General features: G+C 40.5%; 3 protein-coding genes across 3 annotated transcripts in view; 1 reads left to right on the top strand and 2 right to left on the bottom strand.

Annotated features, from left to right (window-relative positions):
* HMGN1 (high mobility group nucleosome binding domain 1) overlaps positions 1–1,956 on the bottom strand; it is a 6,152-nt gene extending 4,196 nt beyond the window's left edge. The window contains exon 1 of the mRNA XM_014310699.1: positions 1,933–1,956. Within this exon, the coding sequence (XP_014166174.1) occupies positions 1,933–1,956 (24 nt within the window). The remainder of the gene's footprint in view (positions 1–1,932) is intronic.
* A 394-nt stretch (positions 1,957–2,350) lies between these two features.
* GET1 (guided entry of tail-anchored proteins factor 1) lies at positions 2,351–5,343 on the top strand. Its single transcript, XM_005429741.3, has 4 exons — positions 2,351–2,537; positions 3,097–3,164; positions 4,395–4,509; positions 5,192–5,343. The coding sequence occupies exons 1-4, from the start codon at positions 2,414–2,416 to the stop codon at positions 5,263–5,265; spliced, it is 381 nt and encodes a 126-aa protein (XP_005429798.1). The 5' UTR covers positions 2,351–2,413; the 3' UTR covers positions 5,266–5,343.
* A 1,921-nt stretch (positions 5,344–7,264) lies between these two features.
* Positions 7,265–17,762, bottom strand: part of LCA5L (lebercilin LCA5 like) — an 11,625-nt gene continuing 1,127 nt past the window's right edge. The window contains exons 2-7 of the mRNA XM_005429746.2: positions 15,668–16,182; positions 14,416–14,553; positions 12,571–12,664; positions 9,809–9,912; positions 9,403–9,520; positions 7,265–7,890 (exon numbers count right to left, since the gene is read on the bottom strand). Of these exons, the coding sequence (XP_005429803.1) occupies positions 7,265–7,890; positions 9,403–9,520; positions 9,809–9,912; positions 12,571–12,664; positions 14,416–14,553; positions 15,668–16,182 (1,595 nt within the window). The remainder of the gene's footprint in view (positions 7,891–9,402; positions 9,521–9,808; positions 9,913–12,570; positions 12,665–14,415; positions 14,554–15,667; positions 16,183–17,762) is intronic.

The raw sequence follows: 17,762 nt of genomic DNA on the forward strand, positions 1-17,762 counted from the left end.
CTACAACTCACAGTCTTGTCTAAAAGAGATGCTGATATTCAGTAATTCAGAGAAATAAAAATATAAGGCACCCAAATATGCAATTGTTTTCTTTTTTTTGTTTCCACAACACATACACTAAAATCTGTTCAGCAAAGCAGTTTGGAATTCTTAATTTTTCTAGGAAAGCTTTGTACAGAAGCTTCCTCTGTAATTGATACTTACCTTCACACATACACCTTACTAGATCCTAACTAAATACTCTGGATCAAGACCATTGCTGCAGTAAACAAGGAGTGTCTGGAAAAATTACTCTTAAAATGTTTGGATCTCTGGAAGTATCAAAACTAGTTATTAAAGTTTGCATAAAACCTGAGATCATTGTGAAATCAAAATGGAGTCGATAGCTATGCAGAAAAGTTGTGGAGGCTTGGATGGGGAACTTACAGGTGTGTCTTAGCACTGCCTAGACTAGAGATACTATACAGAGATTCCATTGTGTTTAAAAGACAAGAACATCATCAGTCCTGAAGAGCTGTTTTCTAAGGTTTAACAGTAACGCCATCATATAGAATATTACTGTTATGCACTACTATCTATTCCCTTAAGTAATTAATTACCTCTGGTAAAAGACAGTTTATTCACTTTGAAATACTGGTTGACTTCTTCTCTTAAGTGTTTTGATTGCTAGACATGCTGAAGCCAGGATGCCTAGCTTGCCAGTTATTTCAATAATCTCTTTCAGTAGCCAGAGTCTCCATCCAAAATCTGAGTACAGAATGTAGAAAATAGGGGCATCCTGTGTCTATTGCAAGTTCTCAGTCTGGGAGCGGAGCCGGCGGGGACGGGCAGGGTCTCGTCCTGCTGCCGGCCTTGCAGAGGAGAGGCTGGTGCTGGAGATGGTGGAGCACAGCCCCGGTTTCTGCGGGATGAGTTACCGGTGTGTTCCGTGATGCTCCTGAGCCTCCAGCCCCTGGGATGCATCACGGAATCATGGAAAGGTTTGGGCTGGAAGGAACCTTAAGGATGATCGGCTCCCACCCCCCTGCCGCGGGCAGGGATCCTTCCTGCGGGCTTGGCTGCTCAGAGCCCCGTCCAGGCTGCTCTGAACTCCTCCAGGGATGGGGCAGCCACAGCTTCCCAGTTTTCGGGGTAGGAACGACGGCTTTGCTCAGTCTTGCGTGTTTTCAACAGATGGACGTGCCCGTTGTTGAGATGGGAGATCAGTGGATGTGGAGATTAAGGAGTTAAGTCATTGTAGGAATAAATCTCAATAATCTTAGCCGCTGATCAGGGTGCCCCTGTTCTGATCTGAAGCATTCCTGTGGAAGCGTGGATAATGGAATTGAGGACAAATAAACTCTGTGCTGCCAGATAAACTCACCTGTGTACAAAGATGCTGAAATCTCTGTCGCTCTGCTCTGCCATGGAAATAACTTCACTGGCACAGAGATCATTGTGCACTGGTAAAAATGGACAAAAATCCTTTAAACCTTAAATCACTCTCAGCAGTTTGGGAAGCTGAACTCAGTGTTTCATCACTCATGAGTGATGAAAGAGCCATTTGAGGAGAGGCTTAGGGCATTTGGTTCCTTCAGTGTGGAGGAGGCTGAGATTGGGATCTGCAGCTCCTCTCAAGGGACAGCACCCAAGGAGGGATGCAGCTGGGTCTGGAGGGATTTAGGTTGGATTTAGGGAAAGGTTCTTCTCCCAGAGGGTGCTGGCACTGCCCAGGCTGCCCAGGGAATGGGCACAGCCCCGAGGCTGCCAGAGCTCCAGGAGCCTTTGGACAGGGATGCCCAGGGTGGGATTTTGGGGGGTCTGGGCAGGGACAGAGCTGGGACTCAATTCTTTGTGGGTCCCTTCCAACTCGGGATATTCTAAGATTTTCTGAAGATCTTTGCTCAGCTTTCTGTTGTGGTTTAAGGCTGAAGATGGTGTTAATGCTCTCACTGTCTGCAGGCCTGAGAACAGCATCCACGGGGAAATAAATTACACGTGTCTTAGGGAAGCTGGAAGATTTGCTAAGGACAGCAATAAAAAGATTTTGTGTCCTTGTGCCTGCATTTCTATGGCAGTCACAGTTCATGAACTGACAAGCAGGTGGTGCCTCAAGAAAAGAAATTAGGAAAGTAAAAGGAAGGGAGAAAATGTTGGAATGCTTGGCTGCTGGAGCTGGAAATGGGAAAGATCACAGAATCATTTAGGTTGGAAAAAACCTTCAAGATCATTGAGTCCAGCTTGAGGCTGTTTCCTCTTGTCACCCAAGGATTTCCTGCATCTCAATGAAAGGGCCTTTTTTATGGGAGGCTTTTGAGATCATACTTTATACACACTAAAGCAAATCAGTGGAATTCTGGACCAGGAATTGATCATTTCCTTCACTTCTCAGATATCCAGGCTGTTGCAGAAGGATGCAGAGCAGGAATCCCAGATGAGAGCAGAGATCCAGACCATGAAGCAGGAGCTTGCCACCATCAGCATGATGGATGAGTTTGCCAGATATGCCCGGCTGGAGAGGAAGATCAACAAAATGACTGACAAGCTCAAAACCCACGGTACAGTGCTCCCTGTTCCAAAAGGAAAAACATTTTCTGTTTCTGAAAAGCTGTCAAGAGTGTTTTCAGCTTTAAGTATTTATCCTTCAAACTTGCCTTCCCCATCTCACTCCTTTTCCTTTTCCTTTTCCTTTTCCTTTTCCTTTTAATTTCCTTGAAATCTCCTTTCCTTGAAATTTCCTTTTTCCTCTCCCCTCCCCTTCTCTCTTTCTTTCTCTCTCTCCTTCTTTTTTTCTCCCTCTTTAAACTATTTGAAGAGCTTACCTGTGTCTTTCCAGGAATTTCCTGGGCTTCACTCTGTCATTATTTATTCTTTCTCAGTGTTGCCCATCACTGAATCCTGTTTTGAGTAAGTCAAGATAGAAATTACAGTGTAATACAGAGCTGGCAGTTTTTTGTAGAAGGGTGTTTTTAATATAGCTATAAATCATTTGGGAAGAGATTTTTAAACAGGGTAATGTCCAGCCTTAAAGAGTGAAATATTAAAAAATTACTAGTTTAATGTAATTATAATTCATTATTATAAGCAATGGAAACGAATATTTTTTTTCTTTAACAGTGAAAGCACGAACTGCCCAATTAGCCAAAATAAAGTGGGTCATAAATATTGTATTCTACATATTACAGGTAAGTAAATGTTTTGTTATGGATGCAACTTAACCCAAATCATCAGTAGTGTTACAATTCTCTCCTGGTTTATTGGTCCCTATCTGGTCACTCAGGGCTCCCCCAGCGCAGGGAGGAGCTGGAGCTGCTGCAGAGAGCCCAGAGGAGGCTCCAGGATGAGCAGAGGGATGGAGCAGCTCTGCTGGCAGGAAAGGCTGGCACAGCTGGCATTGTTCACCTGCACAGGAGAAGCTTTGGCCTGAGCTCAGGGTGGCCTTGCAGGGCCTGCAGGAGCCCCAGGAAAGCTGGAGAGAGACAATTTCCAGGGGATGCAGGGACAGCACACAGGGAATGGCTTCACATTGAAAAATTACAGGTTTAGATCAGATATTAGGAACAATTCCTCCCTGTGAGGGTGGGCAGGCCCTGGCCCAGGGTGCCCAGAGCAGCTGTGGCTGCCCCTGGATCCCTGGCAGTGCCCAAGGCCAGGCTGGATACTGGGGTTGGAGCAGCCTGGGACAGTGCAAGGTGTCCCTGCACTGGCACTGAAGGATCTTTAAATTCCTTCCAGCCCAAACCATTCTGTGATTCCAAGGACACAGAGCTTGTCAAACAGAAAGAATTTCTGCAACTGGAAGGGAAATGATAAGTTCTGGTAGTTGAGGATGGAAGGAGTTTAACTTTTATCTCAACTCTGTGTTTCTGATTTTGAGGGGACAAGATTGAAGTTTGTCTTAGCTCTTTAATCATTGGGGTTTTTTAATATTGGCCCCAAATCCAGGAAAGTTCTGCTGCATGTGAATGTAATTCTGGCTTTGAAACCAAAACACACTTCTGCTGAGGATGCAAATCTCCACCTACAGCTGCCACACATTTCCCCACAGTGCCTCATCAGATTGTCTGAGTAGTTATGCCAAGAATTTGCTAACAAGGATGGCAGTGGTCAGCCTGAAGATTTCCTTAGGGGACTGTTGAAGTGAGTTGCACTCCTTGTAGGCAAAAATTCAGGCTAAAAAGGGGCATCAGAATTTTAACAAATGCTATGATAGTGTTTGACTCTGCTGGATTGAAAAGAGGCTCTTGAAAGAAAGATCCCCCTGCAACCTCCTAATACTGTGTATAAATTTAAGGTCATATAAAATCTAAAAATATTTTGAAGAAGATAAAATATCAAAGAAACAATTCCAGATAGCACTGGGAATGTATTTGATGTGTGTTATTATCCAAACTAATAAAAAATCCCCATTCCAGGCTGCCCTGATGATCTCTCTGATCTGGAAGTACTACTCTGAGCCCGTCACCGTGCTTCCAAGCAAGTGGTTGGCTCCCCTGGAGCGCCTGGTGGCCTTCCCTACAGGAGTGGCAGGTGAGGAAAGGGACATGGCCAAGCCCCAGAGCATCCAGGGATTAACAGCAGCTGCTTCTCTGACACCCAGAGCACAGGGATCAGGTATTTCAGCAGCTCTTCCCTGTGTGCTCACTTCTGATTCCTTGAAGTGCTCACAGAATTTTTTCATTTTTATTTCCACCCAAACAGTGCACTGCCCTTCTCTGTTGAATAGATCCTGGGGAAGATTTAAATTAGAAAATCAGAAAATCACCCAAAAGGGAGTTTTCTTCACAGGTGTGCTATGAATAACTATGTACTTACAAAACAACTGATTTCAATTTCAGAGGAAATTTACTTTTTACATCTCTCAGATCCTGAATTTAGGTTCAAGCAAAGCAGTCTGCCAGGACTTAAACTTAGGTATTTTCTCTTGGGTCTGTAGCAGATGGTTTTAGCTCTGGGGTGCACTCACCACACTTGAGCTCATATTTGTGTGTTTGGTGCTCTTTTCCCAAGACAATCCAGAATTTTTTGTGAGCAGCATTGATTTATCTCTCATCTCTTGTATCTCCCTTTTGTATGTGAAGAATTTATTCCTGTTGGCCTCATGAATTCTGAGCTTCATGTTTTTTACACTTCCAAGGTTGTTTGCAGCTGCACAGGTTCCTGAGGGTTATTGATCCAACAGCTTCAATTGTGGTTTTTCCCTGTTTTCCAGGAGGTGTGGGCATCACCTGCTGGCTCGTGGTCTGCAATAAAGTTGTAGCCATCATGCTGCACCCCTTCAGCTGAAGGAATCCCAGCAAGCCATGGACTCCCCAGCTGTATTTACATAATCACTGTTTTAAATTAATTAAAAAAAAAAAAAAAGGGACAGTTATCTTTCATGAGACAAGGTCTGAGACAATCCTTGTTACTCCATTTGGGTATCTGTCAGTCCTTTGGATTCTTTTGATTTCACTTCCCAGAGTTTGTCTTTCATTTTGGAAAGAACAGCACTGCTGGTTATAAAACCTCATTTTGGGTTTAGTCATGGCAGAACCATAAGGTTTTGTCATGGCCTGTTGTCACAAACATCTAAAAGTGTTGGATTTGTGGCTTTAAATTGGAAATGTGTTGGCTTTAGGAACTAATTTGGGAGCTTGGCTGTTTCTTTCTATAAAATATGGAAGCTTCACCCTGAGGTGGGATCATGTTGGGTGGTGTAGAGGGCAGAGGTTGTTTGCTTGGGGCAAAAGAGAATTTCCTTGTTTTTTTACCCTTAAATCATAATATTCTTGAACTCTCCTTAAAAATAGATGAGTTAAATCAAGATTTTTATCTCTTGAGAGGTTTTTTCAGCTGCCAAGCACAGGCTGCTGTCAGAGAAGGAGAAGACAGTGCTGTTCCTGCAGGGGGGATGCTGATGGAGCTTCCCACTCTGGAATTCCCACAGGAATGATCCCCCTGCTATTCCAGGGCCTTTTCCTCCCTGCAGGAAGGGAAGGAAAGGGGCCAGGACCCCTCCAAAATTGGCACTGCCTTTAAAAACCAGTTCAAAAGGTCAGGTTATGTTGTGTGTATATGTATGGATTAAATATTTTTGTTTGTTTTAATGTTAATTTAAAAATTGGGACTTTATATTAGGTATTGCATTTAGCCTGTGTGAAAATAAATATCAAGGAAAAAATATTGTGATTGAATGTTATGTAAAATTGTGATTTTATTAAGGAAATAAAGCTTTTTAACCCATCTTAGTTTTTTTTATCTCTTTTTTAATGTTAACTGCAGTTTTCCTAAACAACCCACAAAAACCCCAAATAAACAAACCCAAAATGGCAAAACAAATCCCAAACTCACCAAAATCCAAGCCAAAACAACAGCCCCTGTCTTTGTGCATAAGGAAATACTGTTTGAATCAACTCAACTAAATAATTGTTTTAATTATTTGAAATGTTGCTACAACAGGTTCAGCTCTGAATGTCTTTGTCATCTTTAAAAACTTTTGTAGTGTAATTTTGGACATTTTTAAACTGCTACTGCCTTTAAAAATTAACAGAATGCCCCAATTTTTTCCAAACTTCACATGAATTAAGCAAGTATTTAATAAATTACTGTGAGGAACAAACCACAATCCTCCTCCCCTTGCTTACATAACCTTAAACAAGGATTTTTAGAGGCTTTTTGGGGACTGGCTATGCCTGACTTCTCCAAAACAATGCTTTCCTCTTGCACATTCATCTCTGCATGTCAGCTGGGGAAGTTACCAGGCAAACTGCTTTGATAAGTTCCAACAGAGGGAAAGAATGAGGCTTTAGAGGTTTCTAATGCTCATGAAAACAATGTGGGAGCAAATTATTATCTGTGAATTCTGGAAGCTGTTTGGGGAGTGAAGGAACTAAAAAAGTGTTTTCTTTCATTGCATTGTTGGTGCTCACCCAGCAGTGAACCTTATGAAAGCTGGGTGCTCATGTCAGCAACTGACAACCACCCAGCTCCCAAATTCCAGCTCCTTGGGAATGCAAAAACCTGGAAATTCCTAAACAAGGACTAACTTTTACCTGGTAACAGGAAAAATGATAAGGAATTCTTAATCCAACACGTTTTTGTGGATACACACCGAGCACAGAATGTGTTTTTTATGACAACTGATTGGATTGTTTTGGAAAAAAATCATGGAAAGCAATTGCCAGTGCTTGTAAGGTTTAATAAACATTGAATGAAAGTAAAACATTTGGTTTGTAACAATTGAATGTTTAAACCTTCTAAAGGTAAGCTATGAGGAGTAAGTGTGGAGTAACTGGAGCTGGTTTTAACGAGGAGAGTTGGCGCCTGGCATGGAGTTTGGGATTTGCCTTGCCCCCCTCACTTGTCTGCCTTCACCCTTGTGCTGCTGGAGCTCCAGGAGTTTTCTCCTTGCAAACATTCCTCCCCAGAGAGCTCCTCCATCAGGTGTTCCTTCCACTGCACAGGTGCTGTCCTGCCAGCCCAGGGGGGTTTGCCCAAAGGAAGGTTCATAAGCCCCAAAGGAGATTTTCCCCCTGGGCACAGCAGTGTCACTGCAGCTCTGCCCTGTCTGTCTCTGGCTGCTCAGGCAGCTTTTCCCAAATCCTGCTTTGCATTTGGCACCTGAAGTGTGGAGCCCCTGGGGCAGATTCTCAGCAGCCCCTGAGAAGATGTATTTTTTTTTCAGCCTGGTGGGGTCTTTGCTTGGACTTGGACCTTCACTCCTGGCGTTCTTTTGCTGCTCATGGGGCTTTTTCTCTTCTTTTAAAACTTCTTCCACTGCCTCTCCCTCTTGATTGTTCTTTTTTACTCTTTGAGGACTTTGTTCAGATTTCATCAGAGTTTTCAACTCCTGTTTAAGAACCTCTGTCTCTTTTTCCATTTCTTTAATAAATTCTGAAAATTTGCATTCTTCCATCAGCAGTTTGCCCCCTGAAATATTGTAAGGTTTAAGAACATGAGGAATTATGAAGCTTTAAGAAGAGCAAGTATCACATCCTTATTTCACTGCTTCAGTTACTGTAGATGGTATTTCAAATACCATCTCTAATAAATACAACAGCATGGGGCAAGATTAAAACAACATCATTCTGCCACTGAATCCAGGTTCATATCTTTATTTTTACTTTTTTTTCATGATGTTGAATTTAGTTAAATGGATTTAGCTGCCATTATGTACAGCAATGGCTAAATACAGTGCCAGAAAAATCATGTACAATGCAACAGAGAGACCAAGTGAGATCTGAACTCTTAATTGTCACATTCTGGCTTTTAAGTGGAACTTAATTCACAACAGAGTTGCTTGTGTGGAGCAAAATATTCAGCAACTCTCTCACCTGGGAATGAGGGGGTTCCATTTTTCAGTAGGAAAAAGGAATATTTGTGCAGAAATGCCATTTATCTGTGCAGGGAATGACTTGTAATGGGTCCTGTGCTCTACAGAGACTCACAGAATACCCCAAAATGAGATATAATCCAAGCTTAAAGGGGAAATAAGAAGTTGCAGGAACTAAAAAAGCCAAGTAAGGCTTCAATAAAAGTCTACTATCAGTGAGAGAAACTCAGATTTCACAGATTTTCAGAGGGAGCACTGTAAGACCTGTGTTTTCTGGCAGTTTTAAAAGGGCATTTTAAGACAAGTGCTAATTTTGGGAGGCCCTGGAAATGCTGCAGGCTGAAAAGGCAGAGCACAAACCTGAGGAGTTCACACGTGCCAGGTCACAGGGATGGGACCTGGCATCACCTGTTCCACCTGGGCAAATGTGGGACCTGGAGGTCTCCTGTCACTTGGGACATGTTTAGAATGGTGGCACTCACACCTTTTCTTTTCCTAAAAGCCTTAAAGGAAGTAACAGGAATGTTTCTAGAAAGAAACACATGAATGAAGGAACAGCAGAGCCTTTTCCTCTCCTCTGTTCTACAGAATTTCTTCAGAATAAAGATGATTACAGATGAGTCCCTTGCATGTAACTTTTCCATGAGAACACAGTGGCTGAGTTTTCCATAAAATCTCTTTCCAGGGATCATTAATGAGGAACTGCTCCCAGCCCTCATAGTCCTTTTCCCTTTCCAGCCATGGAAATAGGTTCACATCAGTGATGAAGATTTCCAGCTTTGAGATCAGGGTTTGATTAGTGAGGATTAACACTGCTAATTATCCTGTTACAGACAGAACACTGAATTTTTACCACCCTGAGCTTTGGGAGAACAGCAGGGTGGAGATGCCCCATCCTGCAGAGCAGCTCTGCTCTCAGTGCAGCACCACCAGCAGCTGCATTTTCCAACCCAGACAATTCTGTGTTTTCAGTGACACCTCATTCATCATTTGGAGCTGGCTCCTGTCTGCCAGGTGCCAGTGAAGGGCTGTCAGAACCACATAAATTACCAAAACTTCTGCTAATTTGCAAAGATCAGGTGAATTTCTGAGAGAAACATTAAACCTACCTCTGTGTGTCCTGTTTGAAGTTTCTGGTACTTTCTTGGTTGCTTGCTTTTCTTTTTTACCCTGAGCATCTGAGCACACTTCCTTTGCTTTACCTTCTCCACCCTTATCTTCTCTGTTCTACAATTGGCAATTAAAGGTAAAAAAATAACGAGGGTATGCTTGTTTAGTGACTTTTAAAAGCACACAATCAGTGCAATACTTATAAAAAGATTAGTAATTTCCATTGCTGTTACATTATATTTTGAATCACAGCATTATTTCTGTACTGGAATCACACTCATGCAAAATCCCCATCCTAGATGATGGCTCAGGCTATCCAGTCACATTACTGCAACTTAGGGAATAAAATACACCTTAGCTGAGAGTTTTAACAGGGGATTGGATTTGGATCCAGATCTTTCCCACCTTTTTTTGCTGGATTGGATTTTTTTCTGTTTCCTGGTGCTGAGACAGCAGCAGTTCTCTAAAACTCTCTTTATCTACTTGCACTGATTTGTTTACTCTCAGACCTGTTGAATAGGACAAACATTAGCAATACAGTTATCTCTGAATTAGGTTGGTGATATAAATAAAATATATCTCTGACAACTGACAATACTGGTATGTGACCAAGAATTTTAACTTTTTTTTTTTAATGCATATCCTAATGCCCTTTAAAAATAAATAATTTGTTCTGCCGAATCCATAAATGCTGAAACTGGACACAAACCTGAATTTATGAGCCTTGTACATCAGTGCATCCTAAACATAAGTATATACATAAATATATAAATAAAAATATATTAATAAGTATATTTTCAGATAGAACATGTAAAGTCAGACAAGTGTGTCTATGCCCCAGAGCCCACAAGGGCTTAATTCTTGCTTCCATTCTAGTGTACATTTGAGAGGTCTGCTATGAAGCCTCAGAGTTCAGTTTCCTAAATTTGGATCTTTATGGAACCCAGCTCACGGGAAATGCTCAACACTGTTTGAAATATCAGCAGTCTTTGGAAGATATTATGTTAGCAAAATTAATCCACAAACATCAGAGTTTTATGTCCAAAAAGGAGACAGAGGAGTCCTTCTACTTTATTGGAATAAAGGGAGAGGCCATGGGGCATTCCCCTGGGATGTCTCCAATTTTTGGAGGATGCAGCCTCCTTTTTATCCCAATTTCCTGCCTGCAATTCCCTTCTCTCTTTCCCCAGTGGCTGAGGTACTTGAGAGGTACAGACTGCCCAGAATGCCTGGTACCAAAGATTTCTCTCTAATGTATAACCCTCCTTTTAAATTTTTAATTCTTATGGAATTCAGGGGTTTTTCTTCCTCATTGTTTCATCTTTCAATGTCTAATTTCGTTTATCAGCAAACCTAAAGTTTATTTGTAAAAGCAAATATCTTTTTCCATTCCTCAATCAGTGGAATCCTTCCCATTGTTTCTTTTATCTCCCAGTGCTGGTTTTATCTCCCAGCAGACCCACAGCTTGTTTGTAAAGACAAATCCACTGTTCCTCTCAATTCCAAGGGAGTGACTGAATGAGATGTCCAGAGAAACATGGATGTAAGATGGACAAGGTGAGTATATTGTTCCTTTATTACTGGAATAATTTTGACACGAGCATAGCAGCTGAGAAAATTGTTGCCACCAGAGCAGCAAAAATGGGATCTTATTCCCAGTTTTGAGCTCAGAAATCAAAGGATAAAACGCAGAGAAACGCACAAAAATGGAGCCCTCCGGGTGCTGGCAGCAGGGCGGTGAAAGGGGTGCTGGTGAGCAGCCTGGAGTGACCCTGGCGATGCGGGAGGAATTAATGGGGTTCCAGGAGCTTCTGGAGCTTTTCCAGCCAGGAGTTCCCCGGCACTGGGACCAGGGGGCGCTGCCCCTCCAGGTGAGCGGCCGGAGCTGCGCGATCCATGGCTCCATCCAAAAAAATCCGTTCCAGTTACGTGCACAGAGCTTTCCGGACACCTAAGGAAGCCTCCCTCCTGCCATTTATCAGCCCCGTTAAAAAACCCAGCTCTAAATTTCCTGCTGGCTAAAAATAAACTTTTGTGAACGTCAACTAGAAAAGAATGACCTGAAGAGGCGACTCTTCAGCAATCTGCTAAAGGAAAATTCAAGTCAATAGTGAAAAGGAAAACAAATTGTCAGCAATTCCAGCTCTGGGTTTCCAAATCCATGAACTGGCAGAGAATGAAACATTTTGCTAAAAATTCCAGAGGATTGGGCGACTTTGCTTGGAAGCTTTTCATTACAAAACAGAATTTCTCTCTCCAACAAAGCTCCCTTATCTTGCTTAAAGGAAAGAAGAATTTAAATAATAACAGTGGTTCAATGTACCATAACTGAATAGCAATATTCAATTTATATTGAATAAAAGGCCATATGTGAGTAATTTTTTTTTAAAGGTAATTATATGGTGTAACTAAAACAGGAATTCAGAGTTTTATAAAAAATGTGTATGACTTGGGATGAGAACCAGGAATATGTGTTTTTCTTAATTTTACACCTTGAATTACCAATCTTTTCCCTGTAGTTCACTGGTGGTTTAGGCAGAGTGAATGGGTTTGCAAAGGCAATGAAGAGGAAAGAAATAAACAACTGAGTGTGGTAAGATTTTGTATTGCTGCCATGATTTGAGGAATTCTGTGGGGAGCATTTCCAGCAGACAGGTTTGCTGAGGGCTCTTTGGTACCCACATGAAGGAAGTTCTGATTGCTGCTTCACTTTAGGAGCAGCAATACCTGATCAGTGTTTTCAAGAGGTACCTCAGCCCGGGAAGTCCATGTTTAGATCATCCCATCCCAAATTCTGGGTGTAGTGGAGGCAAACTGGGGCATCTCACACAGCTCTGGTTGGTTTTAATCAGCTGAATCCCACTCCAGGCAGCTGCCCTTGGAATGTTGGACAGCCAAGACTGCATGGAACAGATATTTCTCCCCAGTATCTATGAGCATCCATGTGAAAGAAATATTCTTCACTAAAGAGCTCTTTCTTCCTTGGTAGAACTTAATTTATGTTGTTCTTTTCTATCATTCAAGCCTTTAAGCTTCCTGAACCTTTTCACCTTTTCAGCCCACACAAAGGCACTACTCTGGCATTTAATTTGGAATAAACCTCCCAGTTCTAAAACAGTGGAAGTGTCCCTTAACTGAACAAGAGAAGGAGATGATTACAGACATACTTTGGTCATTAGGAACCCAATCACTTCTGTCCCTCAGGGCTTTTGGCATCCGATTTGCATAAATATTCTGTACATAAAGCTGCCGATCCTTTTCCTAAGAAGAAATAAACACTATTAAGCTTCTAAAATGCATTAAAAATTAATTTTTACCTCCTTGATTTTTCCATGCTGGGTGAAACCCATCAGGGATTTCACCTTTTGCCAGACTCACGTGGTCCTTGTCATATACATTTTCCAGAATAAATATATTTTGCCTTTACTTCCTCTTTTTTGTTGATTAAAAAAAAAAAAAATTTTACTCAGTGCCCTTATCATATGCTCAGTTGCTTCACAACCTGTTGCTCTGGTGGTGACATGAACTCCTGAGGCACATTTTGACATTTATTTAGCAAGATTCCTCTTTCCTTAATGAAATCTTCCTTGAACACAGAAAGCAGACCTCAGTTACACTCTCACCACTCAGTTAGAGTCAGTCAGTCCCACTGACTCGGTCCCACTCCCATTATTTTTTTTCAGTGGGAAAAAAAGAGGAGCTTCATTTATTTGGGAAAATTACAAGTTATCCTGGAAGTGGAATGGTCTGAAATAAGACAGGTGCATAAAACTATAAATTTGTGAGGATAAACTCTGTTCTGGCACAGAAATAAAGTTGATAATCATGTCTGGTCTCCTCTGTGGTAAATCAGTAGAAGATTTTGTGGATCTATATAGAAAATTCAGAGACCTGGATGCACAGAAAACTGTGTAGAAAAGAGATGAAACAGAACTATTTTAGAGAAGAGTTAAGGTGAGAATAATTTGGAATAATTTGCATTTTGGGACAGTTTTATATTAGTGTTCCTGAGATTATAATTGTTCCCATCTCCCAGATCTGCAGGTCCAGGAGGAGATCAGACTCTGACAGGGAAAAAAAGCTCAGCCAAGTACCAGGAGGAAACTTCTGCACCTTTTATAGGGAAGAGGGAAAAACAACATCCCTGTGCAGAAATCCATGAGCCCTCAGGAACTGCCTGTCCTGCCCTTCACAATGTCTGGGAAATCTCCCCTTAACAACATCTTCCACAGATATTTGATTCCATTTAGGAAGAGAGCTCCCCAATGGGATCACCTTGACACAGAAATATAGAAATAAGTGTATTTTAACAGTGTTACAAACACAGTTCTGAAAAAGCCACAAGGGGTTCCAGGTTTTCTGGAATGTGCAAAGGTTTTCTTCATTACAACTCATGTGGTATCCCATTCCTGGCAGTTTTGGCTTTAAATCCATTTAGTTTTTCTGTATGTTTGATTTACAAGCATTACAAAAAGTGCTGAACTGGACCTATTTATCCCAAAATCATTTGTCTAAAAATGAAACTGGAATTTAAGCAAACTCTTGAAACATTTCCACAGGTCTTTTTGTTAAATTCTAGTTTTGCAGGTTGTGATATTTAGGTCATTTTGACTTGTTTCTGTGAGGGAGCTCATTTAAAGTGAGTAGATGAATATATCTGACCCCAATCTGGCAAAATGGTAACATATTGGCCAAATTGTGGATTTTGGTTACATTTCTGATGCATTAATCTCTGTTTCAATTCATTATTGACCTACTTCTAACAAATAGATGCCACAATGATGTCAGTATTTGACATTTCTGGCTTTTTTAGTAGATTATAGACTCAAGCAGGAAACCAAATTCTATTAGTAAATACTGTAAAAGAAGCAAAATTAAAAACCAAAGAAGAAGAAGAAAAATAAAAGCAAAATAAGAAAAGCAAAGAAGAAAAAGAAAAAAAGAAGGAATAGGTAACATTAAATACTCAAATTTTACTGTAGAGACAGAAACCTGGATAAAACCTGGAATACCTTAATTTTTTGGTGAACAATGTTAATTTCCATTAGCAATTTCTTTGTGGTCATTGTAGCTTCCAGGAGCTTTCTGCTCTCACTTGCCAGCTGACGACTAAAGGTGCTGCTGTTCAGCTTCAGCTGCATTTCCAGACTCTTAAAAAAGGGACAGATTTTACCATTCTCAGTGGGACAGTTGGAAAACTTCTGATCTTGATTGATTTAAAATATAAGTGTGCTAATATAAGGAAATTTAGGCTCATAATTATATACAATAACAGTTATTATCTTCTAATTATAGCAATATAAATAATATTATAGTTCTATATAGTATATAATAGTAATATAATAGTATTTATTTATTTATAGTAATATAAATAATACATATAGTAATATAAATATTATTATAAAGTATTGTATGTGTTGTAAACAATATTCACATATTGTAAACAATACATGAAACTATATTGAAGTATCTGAAAATTAATTTCAAAGTAAGGAAAAAAATATTTTAAACCTGTTTTCACTGAACAAAAGAAAAGGTTTTCGCATTCAATCATAAAAATTAGGCTGTACATTACCTTTCTGATGGATTAATTAATACAACTATCTTTGAGAAATGTTAAGGCTTTCTATTCACAGAGACCTTTAAACTGTAGCAGAATAAGGAGGCTTAGTGTAAATGAAAATTTGGTGATTTATTGGGTTTTTTATCCTCAGAACCCAGGGCCATGCATTGAAATTCCAGTGCCTAAAAGTATCAGGTGGACACCCAACCCTGTGTGATTTTATAGTTTCTCACTCCTGGTAACAGAGAGTTTTTAAAAGACAGTCTGAATTCAGCTGTTCATATTTACAGTTTCTCTTAAGATTTCCTGGCTCTTTATTTAATTCTATTCATAACAGACCCCATAGGAAATAGAAATGAATTCCTGGAGGACCATGGAAATTTCACTCTTCCAGTTTTGTAGTAAAAATTGTGTTGCTGTCTTTTTTGTGCTGGGGTCAGTGAGAGTAAAGGAACATGAGATACTAAAAGGAGATGAATTATCTCCTCTTGGACTTCCTTACACTCAGGAGAGCACTGGATTAAACAGCATCCACTGTTACAGGATTATATCAGAATCACTCATCTGATAAGAAGCAGCCAAAACTTTTCCACTATTCCTGCACTGAAACCTCTCCTGCTCGATGATCCTTGTGATTCCCTCCCAATTTTGGATATTCTGTGACCCTACATTCCACAAATACAACAATTTGCAGGCATTACCTGTATCCTCTCATCCTTTGCCTCCAGTGTTTCATTAAGGACTGACAACCTGCGATTCAGCTCCTCCTTCTCTGCCAGATCTTTGTCCTCTGTCAGCACAGCCAAAGCCTTCAGATCACCTTTAGTTCTCCTCAGGTCTGCTTCAACTGTTTTCAGCGCCCTGGCTGTGTTTTTCTCGGCCTCCTGGGACATTTTCAGGAGGCTCCTGAGCTCTCTCATGTCGCTGCGATGCCCGGCCAGCAGCTCCTGCAGGTGGCTCTGTTTGTCGCTGTACCTTTCGATGGCCTTGGTGTGCTGCCGGTTCAGCTCTTTCAAAGCCAGGTTCTCGAAGCTCGACGCCTCGATTTTCTTTCGCAGGTCGAATATTTCGTTCTTCAGCTCTTTGATTTTGTGGATCCTGGCTGAGGATATTCTCTGGGCAGTGGCGTTTTTCTCGTGGTAAAGCACCCCGCTCTGCAGGGGTGAGGAGGAGGAGTTCAGATTGGAGGCGTTTGCAGCTGGGCACTTCTTCCCTCCTGCGTTGAGATCAGAGAGAATTGGCATTGAGAGACAGAAATTACTGGAGACAAATCAATCACTGTGTGCTTTTTCTGCTCACATAAACTCCTACTACTAATTAACTACTACTCCTAAACTGCTCATCCAACTACAGAATTGTGGTTTCTTCACAAAATGTTCCCAAAATTCTGATGTTCAATGAGCAGCCTGATCTAGGGGGAAGGTTCCCTGCTCATGGCAGGGGGTGGAACAAGATGATCTTTAAGGTCACTTTCAACCCAAACCATTCCAGGATTGTGTGATTCAAATGATTCACAGATAAATGCATCCAATGTTTTCTATCTCTGTGTCTTTCTGTGGCTGCAGTGGACCACAGCTAGCAGCCAATGGAAATAAATCAATGGAAATCAATTTTCAATCCATGGAAATCAATTTTCTTCCTTTCTTCCTACACTTCACTAATGTAGCCACAACCTGATGAACCCAATTCAGAATCTACACCTTGAATAGGGGTATGATAAAAAATAAACCCAAACAAACAAACCACCAAAAAACAACAGAGTCATTTACAGGTCTGCAAGGACTCAAAAACCAACATGCTCCCAAGAGCACATGGCTGAAATCCCTGCAGCTGGGATTTCCAACCAGTTTTCTACAGCTTTCCAGTCAGCTTTGAATTCAACTACATTTTAAAATAAACCTTAAATGCTCATTGCATAGAACAGGTGTGCAGTTGTCTATGTGGCTTTTAAACAGCAATTAAAATACATTAATGTGCTACTTCTCAGCGTGTTCCTGCCATTTGCTTCTCCTTATGGCCAGGATTCTGGCTGAATTACTCTCATTTGCTTCTCCTGAAGCAGGATTAGAATTTAAAAATGTTAAAAACTGTAAATCTGAGTGTGTTGCCCTTTTTCAGGCATATATTCAGTTTCACTACAGCTCTCATGGCATTTCTGGCAGTATTTTGCTAAAAAGTTTATTATAATTTATAGATCACCTGATATTTTATGGATAAAACAGGCGAGGTCCTGACTTAAAAAAACACCAGAATAAAAAGACAGATCTTTACAAGAACTTCTGTTGAATCCAATATTTTCTGTAGCAGTTCCACTGCAGAAATACTACAATAAGACCACAAATATTGCCACACAAGTATTTGCAAAATTACGTTATCTTACTATTTTATTTTGTCAAAAAGGACTGAGAGGATGGGAAAAAAGGGCAAATACTTTCTGCAAAAGCTGTCAGAAGTACTGTAAAATGTATTTCATTTCACTAGTCACAGACAAGCAAAAAAGAAACACTTTATCCAAATAATAATAATAATAAGAATAAGAATAATAATAATAATACAATTATAATATTATATATACAAATATATACATAAATTATCCACCACAGGTAGAGGTCAATAATGATTTTTTGTTAACTAGATATAAAAAATGTCATTATTTTTTCTGATCCAGTACTTTCATGCCAGTATAACTTCTTGACTTCAGCATATAATAGACATTATAACAGAGACAATCACTGGTTCTGGTTTTTTTTTGGATTGATTTCCATCTTGTTACTTTGGTAAATCAAGAGGAAATTT

Source organism: Geospiza fortis, unplaced genomic scaffold (genome assembly GCF_000277835.1).
Source record: "Geospiza fortis unplaced genomic scaffold, GeoFor_1.0 scaffold302, whole genome shotgun sequence".
In the NCBI taxonomy this organism is placed as follows: domain Eukaryota; kingdom Metazoa; phylum Chordata; class Aves; order Passeriformes; family Thraupidae; genus Geospiza; species Geospiza fortis.

What these genes read in the sequence shown, in the direction of transcription:
- GET1 (XM_005429741.3), top strand. Translation starts at nt 2,414, where the DNA reads ATGAGAGCAGAGATCCAGACCATGAAGCAGGAGCTTGCCACCATCAGC. An exon ending in TGACAAGCTCAAAACCCACG is followed by an intron (nt 2,538 to 3,096) that starts GTACAGTGCTCC and finishes TTTCTTTAACAG; the next exon opens with TGAAAGCACGAACTGCCCAA. An exon ending in TTGTATTCTACATATTACAG is followed by an intron (nt 3,165 to 4,394) that starts GTAAGTAAATGT and finishes TCCCCATTCCAG; the next exon opens with GCTGCCCTGATGATCTCTCT.